The following is a 20,091-nucleotide window of genomic DNA, read 5'->3' as shown; positions in this document are numbered from 1 at the left end:
GAAATATGAGGTGAAAGCCCTTGTCCATCTCCGGGACAGAGATGTGGTTCTATCCACCCTCTGGGAGTAGCCATGGTGGACGTCATGTTGAGTGGCTCCATGACGATATCACATTGAGTGACTCCATGATGAGCTTCTCCACACATGGGAGTAGCCATGGTGAATGTCATGTCGAGAGACTCCATGACATGAATATATGGAAAGATGCCTCCCTAGCTAAGAGGGAGTGTTGATGTTATAGCAACAGGATCTCTTTCCCCTGACTGTTGTATTAAGCATTATTAATACTTTATTCATTTTCTATGTATCGCTGTCTAATTTCTGCGATCTCCTTGTTTACTTAATTCTGTTTGTTAGTTTTTCAAACGCGTGATTATAGTTTTCATTTTTCTTAATGGTTGATTAAGGATTGTCTTCTATCGGGCTGTTGATTAAGCCGCACCCCCTTGCCTTTGACCCTCCCAACAAAGAGTCATGTCTGTTTGTTGTTTTGCCTTAGCCAAGTATATAATTCCCTTTGATCGGGAGTTTGGGGCTGAGTCGTCGTCAAAGAATATGCTGTGTATGTTGCCCATGAAATATATATGCGATATACTAAAAGCTCAGCAAACCAAACAATCAAATTAAACATAGCGCTTGAGGAAGAAATCAATATCTTCAGTATATTGTTACATTGCTTCAGATCGATATTAATTGAAGAGACATTAATTTAAAATAATTATGTAATTTTAAATTCTGATCCTAACTAAACAAATAGAGACATGGAAGACAGATATATGGTGGGTAGTGTTGTAGCAATACTCTCCTAAACTTAAACATAGTTCCTCAAACAACCTTCACCACACTTGTTCACTATCATTGTTTGTCCATCAGTTGAGGATGATAGCTTGTATTGGCAGTTGATTCTATACAAATAAAATAAGTGGCACCAACCAAAATGAGCTTAGGAATCTATTATCAATGTCACTAACTATATTTCTACACGATCCATGTCAAACACTTCTCTAAAAAATAAATCGACTAATTGTTGTGCTTCGAGTTCTTTAGTAAATAAATGTGTATACTTTACTTCATTAACCTATTCACCACAACATAAAAATCTTTAACATGTACCTTGAGGAGACTTGTGATGATATCCATCGATATATTTTTCCCACTTCTAATTTGAGATAGGAAATTGCGGAAGTAGGCCAACAAAGAAAACATGTTCTGCTTTGTTTTGTTAGCAAGTCCCAAATTCTCTAGTGTGTTTGAGGAGAGGCCCTTCCTTGAAAACATTTCCTTAATTTGCCCAAGTCATTTAGTATCTCAAGTGTCCTACTATAGATGCATTATAAAAGCCCTTAAAATCTTCTCCTCCATTCTGTCATAATAAATACCTTCTACTTGGCAAAATAGGAAAAGTAGAAATAGAGTAGGCCTCCTACAAAGAGCATCATGCAACTACATTCATTTTTCCATTTACATGCAAGTCAAAATCATAAGCTTAGAGCTTACTCACCCATTTTTGCTGCCTATCATTCAAGTCATTTTTGCAAGAAATCTTTTATTTAATAGGAACTAAATTGTCTCCAAGTACCAACCATCACCCACAAACTAATGGACAGAAAGATTGTCAAAAAATGGATTAGGCTATTTGAGCAATTATATAGCAATACAACATACAGCCTAGATATAATGGCTTTATTTGAGGGAACACTACTACAACACTACACATCATGTGTCCATTGGGATGACACATTTCAATGCCTCGTATGGTTATGTTGTTTTATCTTTTGCGAATTTGCTCATCACAAATAGCAAAGTAGGAAGGGCGAGGATATAGTCAAACAAAGTTGAGAAATTTTGGAATCACTCAAGGAGAACCTACAAAGAGCACAAAATCAGCAAAAGTTATATGATAACAGCATCAAATTGAAAAAACATTTGAAGTGGGAGATATGGTCTTTTTAAACTACAACCTTACAAATAGTCTTCCTTGAAAAAGAGTAGAGCACAAAAATTGAAACCAAGGTTCAATAGCCCTTACATAATCAAGCGTAAAATTAAAGAGGTTGCATACAAACTGGAATTGCCAGAGAACAATAAGATTCATAACCTATTTCATGTCTCTAGTTTCAAAAGAATATTAAGAAGCCAAATTATTAATTTACTAGAACTACCCCCATTGGATGATGAAAGAAAACTAATAAACTAATTGTGATTCCTAAGACTACTATAAATTTTAGAGAAAAAAGCTTATGAACAAACAATAATAGAGTGTCTCATCCTATGGAAAGATCTTCCTGAAGAGGATGCTACATGGGAGGGTGAAAACATTCTTCAACATCCTGATTTGTGATTACTTGAGGATAAGCACTCTTGGAAAGAGCAGACTGCAATGTCTCCTCTTCAAACTTAAACCAAATGCTTTATTTTAGTTATAAAATCATGCTTACAGCTTGTGAGTATAAACATCGCACAGAAGATATATTCTCCACACAAGGAAAATGCATATTCCAGCCTCGAGAAAAAATTTAGTAACACTATATTAAAAAAGTTATAATTCAAGATTATTTTTTATAATATCAATCAAGGGACATTTGAAGAGATACATCATTTGGAGGAAGCTCTATTTAAGAGATGCCAAGCAAGGAGGAGGCATATTGACGAAACAACCTGCTGGTTGATTTCTACTCCTTGTTGGGGCATGGAACTTCAGCAATTAACTTTAGTATGAAAACCCTCTAGGTCTAGAATTGGAGCCACAATTCCTTGACGTGATTTCAAACAGAAATCACCATTGTGTAGGATTGATTGATTTTCTAATTGATATCAATAGACTTTTGAGTATATAATATTTGTTGTTCATCAGCAAATCTGATCACTATCTTTAAAGGGGATAACATCAATAGACTTTTGAGTTAATAGCATTTGTTGTTCATCAACAAATCTGATTGCTATCTTTGAAGGGGATATATTGTTATGGTAAATCAAATTTACAAGAGACGATGTTTCTAAAAGAAACAATTGTAAACAGAATGCAAAAAAGAAAACTTTCCTAAACTAACTAAGACAACTAGATGACCATTAAAGAAACAAAACATTATTCTAATACCCTCTCTTAATGTCATCGTCACAACAACCCTACAGAAGACAATCTGCAGGTCTTTTGATCACAAACACAAAGAAGGCTGCCCCTTCTCTTCAAAACACTTTGTTGTTGCCGAGACCCTCCCTGGATCTACATGATGTTAATGATCAAGATAACCAAAAACCTTCCAACTTGATGTAACACTCACGTGAATTACAAAACTGCCACAAACGAATTACTAAGCGGAAAAACTAAAACCACGATTTTGAGGGAAAATCAGCAAACCTTTGTGCAAGCTATTGCCCTCTCTAGGTGCGATCGAGAACAGTTGCAAGAAACAACAATTTTTGTGAAAAAAAACATCAAACCCTAAAAAACTAAAGTTACAAATCATTGTTTTTCGGAAAAAAAGTAAAAACCTTTGGACAGAAACACTTGTACCCATGATTTTTGAGGATAAAATTAGGCAAAACCCAACATGATTTTTTAGGCAAAAATCAAAAAACCCTTACAATAATTTTTGAGGAGAAAATTATAAACCTTACAAAATAATTTTTAAGGTAAAAATTATAAACCAAATAGAATAATTTTTTTAGGATAAAAATTATAAAACCCAACAAAATAATTTTTTTAGGATAAACATTATAAAACCCACAAATATTTTTAAGGATAAAAAATATAAACCCACAGATTAATTTTAAGGGACAAAAATTAAAAAACTCCAACAGAGAGCAAGTAACAAAACCCTAGCAAACAGATCAAAGGCACACAGGATCACACGAGCTGAAAAAGATGGCAGAAGCAAGCAAAAGTAAAATCCAACCAAAACCCGTAAAAACCAAAAAAAATTAAACACAAGAAAATTGCGTTTTTTGGGTCACAAAAAAAATTGGGGGTCACAATTCATCGCCGTGAATAGGTTGCTGGCGATACAAACAGATCCTCACTATCGCCATCAGGTGTAAAGAACCTGTAACCTCTGTGGCACAAAAGAAACAATGAAACAGATGCGCCGTCGAAAAAAGCGAGTAAAGTACCAAAAAAAACCCTTGAAAAATAGATCCGTGACAAGATGAGACACGGCCACAAAGAGGCTGCAATTTTTAGGTCGTGGATTGAAAATTGTGAATGGAAGGTTTAGTGAACAACGAAAACTCAGGCACTGCAAATAGATCACGAAAAGAAAAATCGTGATTCAACGCCCCACGGACAAACCTGCGACCACAGCCCATGAAAACAAAAGTCAGCTGCGAGCTGCAAACAGAAAATCGCACCACCAAAACCTGAAGGGTTTGCCGCCAACAATAAAGGAGCTAAAACACGTAAACCCTAGATCACAGCCAATAAAATAACTTCGAACCAAAATCTGCAGATCAGACAGCAACCCTCGAAGAAGGCCCTCCCAAAATCTTGAGCCCTCCCGTGAGAGAGACAGCCTCAGACCTGCTCTAGTACCATGTTATGGTGAATCGATGTTGTATTAAACAATAGAGACGAAAGCTCTATATAAAGAATTTAAATGAGACGATGTTTCTAAGAGAAACAATCATTAACAGAATGCAGAAAAGGAAACTTTCCTAAACTAAGACAACTAGATGACCATTAAAGAAACAATATAAATTATGCTATATTCGGAAAGAAACAATAAATTCCAAGAATAATCACAGATCCAATATATTGAGCACAGCATAAATAGCAGCCCTTGTGTGTAACATTTGTATTATCTTCAAGCCATAACTTTCTACAATATGTGATTGGTCTATATTATATCATGATTTTAGATGGTCACCATTACTGAAGGTGTGTACCACTTATAACTAAAGCCTTCTCATATAACAGCCACCTCATATTTGGTGGTGTATAAAGGTAAGGAAGTTCATAAAGATCGCAACACAAGAGATTATAAAATTAACTCTTATTTATGGTTGTGGACATATATCATTTCATGTTGTTCCTTAATCTGCTGCTTCAAACTCGATGACATATTATCTATAAGTACAGCATACATAATCTCAGTAGTAAAATTCAATTTGATAAATGAAGCTAACCCTTGTAGTTAGCAAAATAATTCTATTATTCTTTTGTTAATTGGCTTTATTAGTTTCTCAATTGTTCCCTTAAAAAATTCTGTATAAAACACAAGAATGAAATATATTGAGAGATCTTTTGCAATTGCTGTTATGAATTCTTTACACTTTCTGGTGTTCATTATACTATTTACTCAATTGTATTCAACCTATCTGAATTAGGTAGGAAACAACTATAAGAAATTATTGAAGTGGAATAAAATTGGGTAAATATCATAAAATAATTCATTGGGGCTATTACAGAAAGCACATGGGTTCAACTTGCAATCTAATTCTGGGCATATTCAAAGCACAAACTCGAGACAAGGAACACAAACTCATTGGCAAAGTTTTCTTTGTAAATGAAATTCCATTTCATGTTGCTCTCTTTGAAATAAGCACTCTATAGCTAAGGTAGCTACAGTGGGTACTTCTTAAGTGCCTCCTATAGAGACATGATTGAGGATCACCATCTTGGATCAAAACTATTCTAAGGTGAATTTGTTAATAGAGGACACATGGGTTTTCTCATGGCTGCAATATCATTATCGATGGGTGGATAGACATTAAACAACACCAACTCATCAATATTATAGTTTCATGTATGGATACACCTTGCTTTCTTAGGACAATTGAATACTTAAGAAAATGCAAGGATGCAAAATCTCAGTTTCAAATTAAAAGATATGCTTTTGAGGCCTTCCAATGTGATACAACTAGCTAGTTGAGGCCAACTGTAGGCAAATCTATCAAAAACTAAACTTTATGCATGCCATGAAGTTACGAACGATGCACTCAAGGACATTAGCAAATTAGTGGGTCAAGAAGGTGTTGTGACCATTTCACACATCGCCCCATCGCAAATGGGGACCCCCTCTTTTTGTTTGTTTTTTTGCTCGTTTTCGCTTTCGTTTTTAGGGTTTTGTTAGTTAGTTAGTTGTCTGGATTTAGGGCTAAGCCTTAGGGTTTTAAATATTGCCTTTTCAAGCCAAAATCCAGTCACTTTTGAGAGCTTTTTGAGCTTCTTTTCTAGAATGCAAATTTTAAATGCAATGAATTCGCCAAAATGGTCTAATTTTCAATTGGAATGTTCATGCAGAGCTTAAACTTGTCTAAATGATGACCGTCAATGTGAATTTTTGTCTGATTGAATATTTTGACCAAATTTTGACTTTTTTGAATTTTGATCCTAGGCATTGGAATTGATTTGTTTTCGCCTCGTGAAGTGTTAAAATGTGAAAAATCTTGTTATTTTGGCCTGTAGGAGCAAAATCGCTCCTGTCCCTCAGTGAAGGACGGGAGCTCATTTCCAAATATCTCATTGTCCTTGCAGAGTCCAGACGAAGTTTACGTTTGAAGTGATGGAGAACGACAAGATCTTTCCATTGAATATAAATTGAAGATTTTCATGAGGACAGAAATGCCTCCAGGAGGAAAATCGCTCCTGTCCCTCAGTGAAGGACCGGAGCTACAATTCAAATTTCACCTTGTCCGTGCAAGATTTTGATGACTTAGCAATTGGAGGACGTCCGAAGGAAGATACTTTGCCAAATGAATATAATTTGAGATGCAAAAAATGAAGGAAAATGACCTATATTGACTAAATCGCTCCTGTCCCTCTCCAAGGGACCAGGGCGAGGTACCTTGTAGCTCTCGTCCCTCTCCCAGGGACCAGAGCGATTTCCTCCATTTTGCAAAATCCAGACAAGGGTCAAGGCAAGTTTACGTTCAAAAACGAAGGATAACATGAGATGAATGCATTGAATATAAATTGAAGATTTTTGGGACGTCCATACCAATGCTAAATGCCTAGTTCGCTCCTGTCCCTCAGGAAGGGACCAGAGCGATTTTTGATATAATTACCTTTTTTTGCAAAATTCCAAACAATGTCAAGGCATGGACGGATCGAGTAAAGAAGGACGAATCCGTTGAATATAAACTTAGCGCATGGCAAAGTGAGATGAAAGCCACAAGGGAAGGATCGCTCCTGTCCCTCTCCAAGGGACCAGGGCGATACAATGGTGAAGATACGTCCCTCCAAAGTTCAAGGTCGTCCCTCCAAGGTTCAAGGCCGATCCAAGCCAGGACGAAAGGTGGCGAGGACATTTCAAGGCATTTCCATCAAGCGCAACGTTGCAAAGGTCATCACATGGAAGGATTTGCACTCTAAAGACCTAGATCGCTCCTGTCCCTCTCCAAGGGACCAAAGCGATATTTACATAATGGCGTAAATTTCAAAAGGCAAACAAGTTTCAAGTTACCAAGAGGGTCGAAAGGACATCATTCCACGCAATGAAGATAATTGCGAGTTGGTACAAACAAGGACCAAGGCGATACTATCAAAACACTCACGTTCCTTCAAAGATCAAGGCGAAATGAGGATAGGAAATGCGAAGGACGACATTTGGAGGACATTGCAAAGAGGATCGAAGTTTAAAAGTCGCCAAGATCAAGGAGAAATAATGGATCGCTCCTGTCCCTCTCCAAGGGACAAGGGCGATGGTCCCTTTAATGCATCCAAACACATAATGAAAGCCAATGGAAATAAGCGCAAAGGACACGAGCAATGATATTTCAAAGGTCAAAGATGCAAGGTGAATGTGAAAACATGGAGATCGCTCCTGTCCCTCTCCAAGGGACCAGGGCGATAATGGTCATAGGATGCACTTGCTCGCACGAGGAAGAAATTCAAGTTCGAAGGACCACCAGGTGATCGATTTGGGACGTAGAAATGAAGGGGTTGAATGTTGAAAACGCAAGAATCATGCCAAAGATGGTGAATCGCTCCTGTCCCTCTCCAAGGGACCAGAGCGATGAGGTACGTCCCTCTATTTACATATATTTTTGGCGCCAAATTAAAACAATTCGAATTTGCTTTAAATGCTAAATCAATTTAAAAATTAAGAAATCCACTTTTATTGGCATTTAATATGGCGTTAGACATTTATTAATTATTTTTGCCTTATTTAAAAATCGAAATTTACAATTTAAAAAACGCAAGGCATTAATAGTTAATTATTTAATTAAAAAAAAAATCGATTTGAGCGCTCATTTAAGGGGGGTCGGCCTTGTCATTTCATTGCAAATCATTTAAAAAATGATTTTATTTTTTATTAAGTCGGCCTAAGGGGTAAAAGGATGCAAGCGCTATATAAGGGGGGTGGAATTATCATTTTCTACATCATTATTTTACCTTCCTTCATGCGAGTTGACAAGAGGCGAATGTAGTGCGAGTTTCATTCATCCAAGGTGGCGAAGACACTCCAAAGGTGGTGCGAATTGCATTGAAGACCAAGGGTGGCGCGCTTAGACATTCCAAAGGTGGTGCGACTTCAAACCAAAGGTGGCGTAGACATTCCCAAGGTGATGTGAGAGGTGCGAATTGCGTTGAAGATCAAAGGTGGTGCGAATTCGAAGACCACACCAAGAGCGAATTTGAAGATCCATCCAAGCCCACGCCTAAGGCGAATTTGCTAAAGACTTGGAGATTTATTTGTGCGAACTTGAAGATCCATTTGAGACCACGTCCAAGGTGATAATTGAAGATCACATTCTCTCCAGAGGTGGCGAAGTCAAATTTGAGGGGATCATATTGAAGATTATCTTTATACCTCAATTTTGCCTAGACAAATTTTGTTTTTGCATTCTAGAGTTAGCTCTCTATCGAGGTATGGCGATTTAATTATTATTGTTTTACTCATTCATCGTCATATTTCAAATTTTGATTTTTAAATCTCTTAGCTCAATCGTTGTATTTTAGGAAATGATAACTCTAGGGACTTATCATGAGGTTTCCTAAAATCTATCTCTCTTATCTGCGTTATTTATTGCAAAATCTATTTCTTATAATGAAATGTTGTGTAGGTATGGCAACCCCAAAGACGGGAGCATCCACCAGTCGCTCGGCTCTCATGAAAGAAGATCAGAAGACCGAAGAAGTGGAGACCAAGATCGTGTCCAAGTGGAGCAACATTGGAGATACAAACTTGGGGAACTTTAGCACGAAGAAGTTCCGAGAGGTCCCTTACATCGGCAAGCCATCACCTGTCGCCCGGAGAATAATAGAAAGTGGCATCATTAAGGCGGCCGGTTTTCCTCCAGCCATTCAGTGTCACGAGTTGATGATCGAGTGTGCCCGTCATTACAATCCACAGTCCAGGACAATTGTGTCCAATGAGGGAAACATTTTGGCGTACCTTTCAGAGGAAGCCATAAGTGAAGCCTTCCATCTTCCAGAGCACAGGGACATGATATACAAGAGCATTGAAGGAGCCAGATCAGTGTACGATGATGATCCAGATGCTTGTCTAAGCATAATCAACAAGAACTGGCTACTCAAGAGTCGTCCCCGTCTGAGCAAAGTACCGAACACACCACACAGGATCGATTTCCAAGAGGAGTACAGAGATTTGATCACCATGCTCAACAGAGTTACAGGAGCACCTCATGCCTTCTATTTTGAGAAATGGATGTTTTACTTCATCCAGGTGATTGTTCAAGGAAAGGGTACAATACATTGCGCTAGGATAATTAGCCATTGCTTAGACGTACAGTTGAGAAGACTCAGGGCTACTAAGTCCTTCCACATGAGTTCATATGTCATCTATGCCTTAATCAGGAGCGTTGAGTACGCAGGACTACCTCACAGAGGAGTGATTGGAAGAGGACCCGGCGAGGTCAGAGTTTGTGAATCCTATACCTACTTGCATCATCCACCAGGGAAGAATTACAAGTTAATCAATGATACTTTCACGATGAACATCACAAGGACGTTGCAAGGAGGGATTCACAACAGATTATCTCAGGATGCCCAGGAGTTAATCAAGAGGTACGGTGCTTGGTTCATTCAGTTTCCCAAGTTCACTTACATTAGAGTGTATGGATGTCCTTTACCTCCATACATGTTGCCGAGATACCCGACAGACAGGATTGTATTACTTGAAGTAACAAGGCAGTTGGCAGCATATGTGAAGGCATTCAGACACAGACATCAGAATGGAGTTCAGGTACCTATTATTTTGGGTAATTCAGTTGAGGTATGTCCCAATGTCTCAGCCATGGATGATGCAGAGAGGGAGTTAGCCTTGTATCCTTTTTCATCTTTTGCTTGGAGGAATAGTTTTGATCCTCATGGACATTTAGAGGAGACAGTCGGTAGAAGATTTAGACATGAGTACCAGATTGAAGATTTTATGATGAATCTCCTAGATGATCTCGAAGTGAAACGTAAGATACATTCTAGATTGCCTTTGGATTTCATCAGGAAATGTAAGATTTACAGAGTAGCCGACCAAGCTCAGGACAACGGCAGGCACATCCAATCTTCATATGATAGAGAGAGCAAAACAATTAGTTTGAATTGGAATGAGCCCGAGGCCGTGGATTTAGATGAATTGATGGCACCAGTCTTGTCTTGTACTCGCAGATGGGTAGACATTCAACATCAGAAGTTGAGAGAACAAGGCATAGCCATGTCTTTTACTTTGGAAGAAAAGCCAGCCGAAGGTGGAGCCGGTGTTAGTGAAGGCAATCCTAATCCTAGGAATTCAGGTGAAGGTAACCTTCGATGTGCCAGTGAGGGCAATCTCCATTCGAGAGGTTCAAAGAGAAAGGAAAGATCAGAAAAGAAAGAGCCTTCCAAGAAAAAGCAAGGTGCTAACAAAGATCAAACACCAGGTACTTCTTCCAGGCCAGAAGATAGAACAGTTCGAGTGGAAGAATCCATGGAATCGATGGTACAGAATGACAGACAAGAGGAAGAACAGGCGCAGCATGTTTCATCCGATGGATCTCTTCAAGACTATGATTTAGATAATGATAATGAAGTAACATCTCCTCCCAGACAAGAAGAAGTAGTACACAAAGAAATTCAAGTTCAAGAGACAAGATCAAATATCCCAGATTGGTTGAAGGAAAGATTGACTAAGGTGATCGTAATTGAGGACGAGGACAGTGCAATCGATCTAGAGAGCCTTGTTGGACGTTCACATATGACAACAGAGAAGAAGAAGGCTACAAAGATGTCCAAGATGATTCAAGATGAGACTGGATCTAGAAAACTGCAGATAGCTACACCGGCAGCAGACAAATATGAGGGTGAGATCCTAGCAGAGGACTATCATATACAGACTATTGAGTTAGGACCATCTACAGCAGAGCAGACTTTAGATGATGCCACTGACACATTTGAGGCATTGAAGGATAAATTTAGAGAAGAAGTAGAAAGGAATAGAAAGCTTGAGAAAGAGGTCGGTGCATGGAGAACATATTTCAGTCACATCAATGAACCTTTGGGACGTCAGGATCCAGTTAGATCACCATTGCAGGCATTGCCCCTTCAATCAATCAATGAAGCAGAAAGATTCAGGAATATGGTCCAGCGTACATGTAATTGGATGGATAGATCTCACACGGTGGCCATTGAGTTTATTACAAGGATGTCGAAGATCACCCACCAGGCTATCCAAGTTCTTGAGATAATCCACAGATTGATGGCAACAGTAGCTGCATTTGCCCATACCAAGGACGTTGTCATTCCTGTCTTGAAAGTTATAAGACATACATCCAGAAGAATTTTAGCACAAGAGAAGATCTTGGAAGGCGATTCTCACAGTTTGTTTCAGTGGTCAACCTTACTCCATATAAAGAGTGTTCTCTTTGAGGACATCAGTATTAGATGTGGTCAAGTTGAGGAGGTGATCAATCCGATCCAGGACAGAGTATTTGAGGTACTTCGTACTATTCTTGGCAGAAGGATCGAGGTCGAGACAGATGTGGATCTACAAGAATTTGAAGATAGAATCAAGATCATCTTTCGCAAGGACGCAGATGTTACAGATGAGCAGTATGATCAGATGTATGCCACCATGCTCCTAATTGATAGAACTAAGGAACTTGAACCCACTTGGGACACAGCTCTTCTAGATGCATTTGATCAGGTTATCCACTTAGAAGAGAGTATCAAGAATCTTCCCGAGATTCCAAGCACAGAAATCGAAGGAATTGTGACAAAATTCATTGCATATGCTAAGAAAGAGAATTGGAAAGGGAATAAGATTCTAGATGAAAGGTTGTTACAGATGACATGACATCTTATTTCTCATTGGCTGATACCTCCTAGATTTTTGTGCCAAATTTAATATTTGGCTATGTATTTAATGTTGTTCAGTAAAAAGGAGGTCATTTGTAACAAACCCTAATTAGGGTTTAGGTGTCATGATCTTGTCCGTTGATTTACTTTCAATCTGGACCTTTCATTGTAATTGGGGATGCTATTTATACCCCCATTTTTCATTTCATTTGTAATAGAAGAGTCAATAGAAAAAAATAGAGAATAGAGTTGAGAGATTTAGAGTTGTAAGCAATTTTTATTTTGTAGCAAGATTGAGTCTTGAAGAGAGAAGTTCAAGCAATTGTTGTATATGATGACTTGGAAATCAATAAAATATTGAAGTTATGGTGTTTTGTTGCAAGTTTCTTGAGTTATCTTCATGGTTGTTGGATGTACTTGAATCACGCTCAATCAAAGTAGTTTGTTAATTTGAAAGACTAAGTGTGAGATTTGATATTTGGTAGGATTCGCAATCCAAACCACTAGCTTCTTGCTGATTGTAGGAACGCCTTGCGTGGTCGACTGGAAAACGTTTTGAGTCCTTAACCTTCAAGCATTTTCGCATCTAGGATATGTACCTTCGTAGTAGTGTCCTTGGTCTTTGATGCATTGAACACCATTATTACCTTAGAAGATCGCACTAATTTCAGTTGAGTTGTTATCTTATGGCAAAATTGAAATTGGTTGAGTCTTGCCGAATCTCATTCATGCTAAGTCGTTCATAGGATTAGACTAGATTAGATTTACTCAAACCCTGTCCTTTTTCCTTTTTTTTGAAAGTTCCTTTTAGATTAGTAAAACCTTCGAACTGTTGAATCCGTAAGAAGCCTTGAAGGAAACAGCAAATCACATCATACCACTAAAAAGCTTGTCCACACGTGGAGACCCCACTAAAAGAACCTTGGAGTCCACCTAACTGATCCTTTTTGCAGATCTTCAGCAGTTAGAGACTATTTTCTCAAGAGAGGATAAGATGCCTAATGGTATTTTATTCTGTGTATGATTGTGTACAAAATACACGTCAACAGAAGGTTGTGGTGGATGCAAGGTATTTGCTAATGTTGATCTAAGGGTGCATTAATTGACCAGTACAAAATCAATTGGATTGATGAGTCGGGTATGAAATTGTATGAAGACATTTTATGCTAGAAATAGATGCCTAAGATGGTTAATTGCATGTCATTTCACATTTTTACAATCAACAAAATTTGGAGTTTAACGATGTACTCAGCAGACTTTGTAACACTGATTTTACAATTTACTCTACATTCAACGCATCTCTCACAAGACTCAAAAGCCCAGCTTAATTGTGATGATTGTTCTTAATCTAGAAAATTCAACATCAGTTAAGACAGCTTGGCTAACCATACCATGTACGTACTAATTCTTTGTAATTCATAGGATACCACCTCAAATAAGTTTCAGATATAAATGTAATCCCAAAATGTCAAAGCCCATTACCGTTCCCTTAGCATAACAAAGCTTTTGCATCATTAACTGATACGAAATAAATATGCAATGAAAAGAAAAGTCTTTTGCAAACTACTTCTTTGGTTAGACATTGAAAAGGCTAACCTCATTTCCTGTTCTTCTTTGGCTGTTAGCTTTACTCCTTCAAACAAGTATTCTTCATCCACCAAATCATCCCTGAAACAATGTTGTATAGAAGTCAAAAAATTGTTAAATTAAAAATTTCAATAAAGATAAATAATTTCAGGAAATGGATCTCCCTCCCATCAACACTAGATCATACATTAAAGATCCAATTCAATGCAAAATGTAATAGTCTGACTCTCATAGAAACATAGATTTTCTACAAAATTGAGATCTGTCAGTTTACCTCAGCTCGTCAAGTTTTTTCTGTTCCCTCATCTTCAAGTACTCTTGCCGAGAAATTTCTCTACAAATCCAAAAAACAATATAAAATGAGCCTATACCACAATAACCAACAATAGAATTGTAGCTGTGTTTTGCTAAAGTCTACGTTACATGGTAGAATTAGTATACCTTAGAGTGGGAAGAAGATCATTCTCCTTCTCGGCTTCAGAACGCCGGATTGCCTCCTCTTTTGGTAGAATAGTCGAAGTTAGCAAAAAGCATAGAAAATTCAATAGCATGAGCATATATTTTGAGAAACGAGTTTAGCACAGCATTCACATTAACTGTCAAAGTGATTTACCTTCTTGTTTTCTGCTCAGTTTTGGTTCCATAAACTGCAGAGCAAATTAGAATTTCTTAGTAAAGCAAATGTCTAGTAGAAAATAAAATCTTAACAAAACTTTCCACTTGTAGATTTCAGACTTGATACAATACTGTGGCAAAAGATAATTAAAACTTAACTTATCATCAAAATACTTGCAAGTCAACTTGTAACTCTAGTATTTAACACCTCCATAAACTTTTTTACTATTATAAAAAATCATCTTTAAGATTAACATTATAAATAGTGAAAAACTCTATTCGAATGCAAAAGCTTTCTTACTTAATCATCTTAAAGAACAAAAATATCATATCAAACAATAAGTAACAATAAACAGTTGTATGCTCTAAACAAAGGGAAAAAATCATGGTAAATGTCAATCCAAACCTTCTTTGTGGCAGCTTCATCTTTTTCACGAAGTCTCCTTTCAAGTTCAAACCTTTCTTGTTGATCTTGCTCCCTGGCTGCCTCTTTCTTTGCCTGTAAATTTCAGACCAACTATTTAACATAGATTGAATTGGTTGTCTTGGATGATGCTGATAGATCAAAGTGATCTTTAACCAAGAACTTCTATAAACAAATGAACATATAAATGAAACAACCAATGAGAGTGCCAGAAAAACCTACTGGAAGTCTGGAAGACATACTTATGATGATTAGAAAGGTAATAAATCAAAATCAGTAAAACGGAACAAATTAAAAAGAAAATAGAATTGAAAATACAAGATATAGAAGCAATCGAGAAAGTATAATATCAAACTACAAGAAATAAGAAATTTCCAGCAGTGACCTACAACTATTTTCTCTCTTGCAAATGACCTGAGAAGCAATCTCCCCTGATGCTAATTCCTGAGTAGTGATACTAACAATGCAATAGGAAATAAAGTATTTTCATTTATAATTGAACAATATGTCCCTTGTAGATTAGTGGCCTATTTATATTATCAAAGAGGTGTCCTCTGAATGCTACAATTACTTGCCTCCTCATCTTCGTCATCTTCATCTGAGAGACTCCTTCCATGTCGTCTTGATTTTGTCAACCTGACTACAGCCTGCAATAGATTCGCCAAGCATAAAAACAAGATTGCAAGGCACAAAATGATATTAAGATGAACCAAGGAGAAACGAGACAACATGCAGGTAATACCAAACATCTATTTTGAGGTTGTGGGCTTTAATGTCTGATTAGTAGTGCACTGATTTCGTGCCCATAAACAAACTAAATTTCTATAATCCAAAACATTCTGCTCAAGAGTAAAGCAAGCAAAATACAAGAGCCCATTAAAGATTGTGTTCAACCTCATCATCTTCATCACTTTCATTGACTTCTCTTTTCCTTCGGAGGTGCTTCTGCCGAGAATCTTTCTTAGATTGAACACGAGATATACCAGTAGCAACTTCATCATCCTCATCATCTGCATCTAACAGTGCATAATCCTTTTGCTTTCTCACAAAAGCAGCTGCTTCTTTCTCAGCTTGTTGATAGGCCTGCACATAAAGAAAACCAAACATCACTTTGGGCAGTAACTTCTAGTAGCCTCTATGCTCTCTCTTGATCCTTGCAGAACATAAATTCAGCTGCTTTATTGCAGCCTTCAAGTGCCTCTTTTCATAAGAAATGTAGAGAAAAGAGAACTAAATTACAGAAACTGTGTGTCTCATACATGGTAGGATAGACTGATTAGTTAAAAAGTTTAAATAATAATTAATAAACTGCTTGAATAGTTAAATATTCCAGTGCCTACGTTCATAAGAAATGCAGAGAAAAGGGAGTTAAATTACAGAAATGGGTGGAATTGCATACTATCTAATTGAAATTATTAATGCAACCTTTCTGGGTGACAAATTATCTTAAGTCAAAAACAGCAACAAGTGTTTCAGATTTTACATTAGTTCGTTTCGATTCATATGTAGCAGGATAGATTGATTAGTTAGAAATTTTAAATAATTAATCAGCTGCTTAAATAGTTAAATAATTGATCAACCAATCAATGCAACACATACTAAATGCATTCTAAGTAAGTTATGACCCAGCTTGTGGATAGGTGGCTTTCAGATTCAGCTCAGTTTTAAACCATCCACCCTAATCACATTCTTTGGACTGTTCTCAATATCTCTGCCCTCCCTAATCTTCTGTATTTCCAATGACCTTCCAAATCCAGAATCTCCACCCTAATCACATTCTTTGGACTGTTCTCGATATCTTTGCCCTCCCTAATTCTCCTGTCTTTCCAATAACCTTCCAAATCCAGAATCTTAGCGTCCTCAAAAAAGATTAAATAATCAGTTTTATGCTCATGTTCCACTAATGCAAATCGTTTCATAATATCAAATCTGAGGTTGTCAACATCTCCTTCAATTCTGTTCAAATTGATCTATTTTTCTCACCAATTTACAGAATGGTACACAAGCATGGATCTCGTAGATACCTCTTCTGAGTTTAGGCTCTTGATGGTATTCCTAACTCAATCTATGAGTATCCTTAAACTTGTTATGGCACTTTTGATGAAGATGTGCATTCCTCTGCTGAAAAGACTTTAGAGTTTAAAGACAATCATAATGGAGATGAATCAGACAATTTTTCTCACTCACAATGCTAAATGTTCAACAAGCTATCAAGATATAATGTCCCCATTTTTATGCCATCCCATTTTGTGAGCATTAACCAGTTTTCAAGGTTTTCCATAAGTTTCCTAATGTACTGGGAGGGTTCCAGTGTTCTTGGTGAGCTCAGTTCTCAGTTTCAATAGGTTTCGGCAGCAGTTATTATTTATAGTAATTGTCTGCATGGCACCAATTTTTTAGGGTTTTTCTGGGTTTGTTCTCTTTATTCTTTGGTGATCACTACTATTTATAATAAGTGCTTCCATGGAACCAATCTTTTTTGGTTTTTTTGGGTTTGTTCTTTTTGGTCTTCAGAAGACACCGCTATTTATTGTAAGTGCCTGCATGGCACCAATATTTCTAGGATTTTTTGGGTTTGTTCTCTATGCTCCTCTGAGAACACACTGCTATGTATAGTGATTGATTGCATGGCACCAATCTTTCTTTAGTTCTCGGAGAACACTGGTATTTATGGTATGTGCTCATGTTGACATCAATTATCAACTATCAACTTCAGTTGGTTTCGGCATGTTCGATTCTCTATTTTTGGTGCCTTGGCAAGTTTCTGTAAGGTGATTGGAATTATTTTAATATTTTCACTTAAGTATTTTAAAAGTGACTTTTTAATATTTAACTTAAGTGAATTAATTTTTCAAAAAGTGTGTCTCCAATTAGGACGTCTAGGCTATGGGAGACATAAGTTGTTTTTAAAAGTTATATGGGGGCCTTTTTTGATGGAATATTATATTTGAATATTTGAATTTCCCCTAATTTCGCCCTCCAAGCCTATATATTGAGATTTGAGCTCCCATTCTCTCATTTTGCTTATGCACATAACAGGATGCTGTTGAAATGAACTTGGAAAGTTCTTCTTTGGATTGTTGAGGATAAAAACCCTCTTCATTTATCCTGGTTTTGGTGGTGTAAGATTGACCATGCAGGTTGTTACCGGAAGTTTTCTCAGAATTTGGTGATTAAGAATTTGATGAAAATGAAGGTATATGATATATTCTGATTTGGATATTTGAATTTTAGTGTGTTTAATCATTTTTGGAGTGTTGTTCAAGTTTTACCAAGGGTTTGGACGCTATTCCAGTGCTGGCTGTACCATATCAGCTACACATAAAATCACCTTTTTGCTCATATCTCAAGAAGGGCTATTTTCAACTTATGGGTATTAGTTCAATGAATTTCAAGGAGCTGATCAACCCATTCTCATATGTCGTTTGCAATATTTGGTACTTGTTTAAATTTAAAGATGAGATCACCCCTCTAAAGGGTAGCACCCATCCCTGTCTTGGCACATGTAGAACTTTTTGTCTTTAATCTACGATTTGGGGTCTTGATATCTTCCTTACTGAGGCATCTAGTGCGAGAGGAGAAGTTACAGAAGTTGAGGAGGCTATTTGAGGTGTTTTGGAGTGGATTTGAGGGTAAAATAAGCTAACCGTCAAAGTACTAAGGGGCAGCGATCAGCTACAGCAAAGTTCTTGCAAGGTATCTGAGTATTTGACAATCAAAACAGGAGTATTTCTTGCTACCGTACATTTCTGAGTGTTTTAAAGACCTGATCACAGGTTTAGGGACAAAGATGGCATCATAGCAGCCTTGTGGAGCTATATTTCAGTCAATTGAAGACCTTGCTTGGTCACTCTTATTGACTGTTCCAAATCTACCTCTACATAAGACCTGAAACTGACTCATGTGACTACAAATAAGAGGGTTTTTTTTATTTATGGAAAATCGTCAACATACATAGATGTCGGCATCTCTGTCTTTATATAGCAGATTACAACAATTTGAGTAACCATACATTTAAACCACGAGTCCCCTTCAGCTAAGCTGCTACATGCAGAAGGATCCAACCCGTCAAATTCACCCAGGGATCAAACTTGCACCAAACGCGCCTATGGGGGTTTGAACCTTGGTGGATGGCCTCTACATCACATAACATCATCCTTGCCAATTGTGTTCAACCAATTGATGTAACGATTGAAAATAATTAGTTTGGATATTAGTATTGCATTTTCAGTTTTGGGTGTCGAATGTTGTTATTTCCAAAACATCTACTTTGCCATGAATGTATGAAATAAATCAAACCAGTTGTTTGGCAAACATTTGTGTGTCAAACTACTTAAACAGAAAAACAGAAAAACAGAAAAAAAGTTCAAGGGTGCACATTACAGTGGTATCAGAGCAGGTTTTTTCTGCCAACCTGTCGGGTAGTGTTCACTTGTTGCAATTCAGCAGTTGTATAACAGAGTTAGAAAGATGTTTACATCTGATAAGCCTATGTTTGAGTTGATGCAAGAACTCTTTAATCCAATGAGGGACACAGCCATTAAAGAGTATCTTAAGATAACAACAATACCCAAACATGTGAAGTCAACTATTAAAAAATATAGGCAAAATACTCTGCAACAAAGAGCACAAGAGGAACCTGAAATTGCAATAAATGAAGAAACTAGGAAAACAGAGTTCACCAAAAATATTTTCAGATGAGGGGCACGGTGAAAGCAAATATGTTAATTCTTTCAAATCAGCTAATGATGATGAATTACTATCACATTCCAGCGAAGGTATCTCGAGTGGCTTAGGGTCTGACTTCCAAACCAAGCCAATGGAGAATGGTGTTAATGAAGACTTCAGTGTTAGTGAGTTGAAAAGTGACTTATTCAAAGAGACAACCACTCTTGAGAAGCACAGTGAACACATTTTTTCTGAACAAAGCAATGAGCCCTTTAGCACTTGGGATCCATGCGTGTTGGCACCTAAGTATGATGAGGATCCTATATGGGATGAATTTTCTTTTGATCAAAATTATGACCTAATCCTAGTGCACAATGAATACCATGAGGATGTTATTGAATGTGTTGATTTTGAGAAGAGCAATTTTGAAAACAAATCAGATTTGTTATTGATGGAGCCAATCTTAAGCAGGGGCCTAGTAACTTGGTTGGTTTGGATTCTCGGCTTACAATTGAAAATGGTAATAGAGAGGTACATGAGACTTGGGACAAACTTGAATTTACTACTG

At 37.2% G+C, this 20,091-nt stretch overlaps 1 protein-coding gene across 8 annotated transcripts in view; it reads right to left on the bottom strand.

Moving 5' to 3' along the window:
- Nucleotides 1-20,091, bottom strand: part of LOC131028627 (pre-mRNA-splicing factor ATP-dependent RNA helicase DEAH1) — a 190,919-nt gene that overhangs the window by 149,499 nt on the left and 21,329 nt on the right. For all 8 annotated transcript variants that reach the window (XM_057958933.2, XM_057958935.2, XM_057958930.2 and 5 more), the window contains 7 exons: nucleotides 15,750-15,938; nucleotides 15,431-15,502; nucleotides 14,838-14,930; nucleotides 14,430-14,463; nucleotides 14,258-14,315; nucleotides 14,091-14,150; nucleotides 13,826-13,897 (listed from right to left, as the gene is read on the bottom strand). In XM_057958933.2, the coding sequence (XP_057814916.2) occupies nucleotides 13,826-13,897; nucleotides 14,091-14,150; nucleotides 14,258-14,315; nucleotides 14,430-14,463; nucleotides 14,838-14,930; nucleotides 15,431-15,502; nucleotides 15,750-15,938 (578 nt within the window). The remainder of the gene's footprint in view (nucleotides 1-13,825; nucleotides 13,898-14,090; nucleotides 14,151-14,257; nucleotides 14,316-14,429; nucleotides 14,464-14,837; nucleotides 14,931-15,430; nucleotides 15,503-15,749; nucleotides 15,939-20,091) is intronic.

The sequence above is a fragment of the Cryptomeria japonica genome, chromosome 4, assembly GCF_030272615.1.
Source record: "Cryptomeria japonica chromosome 4, Sugi_1.0, whole genome shotgun sequence".
Lineage (NCBI taxonomy): Eukaryota > Viridiplantae > Streptophyta > Pinopsida > Cupressales > Cupressaceae > Cryptomeria > Cryptomeria japonica.
Note: the sequence above shows the minus strand (reverse complement) of the source record. Positions and strands in the feature narration are given on the sequence as shown.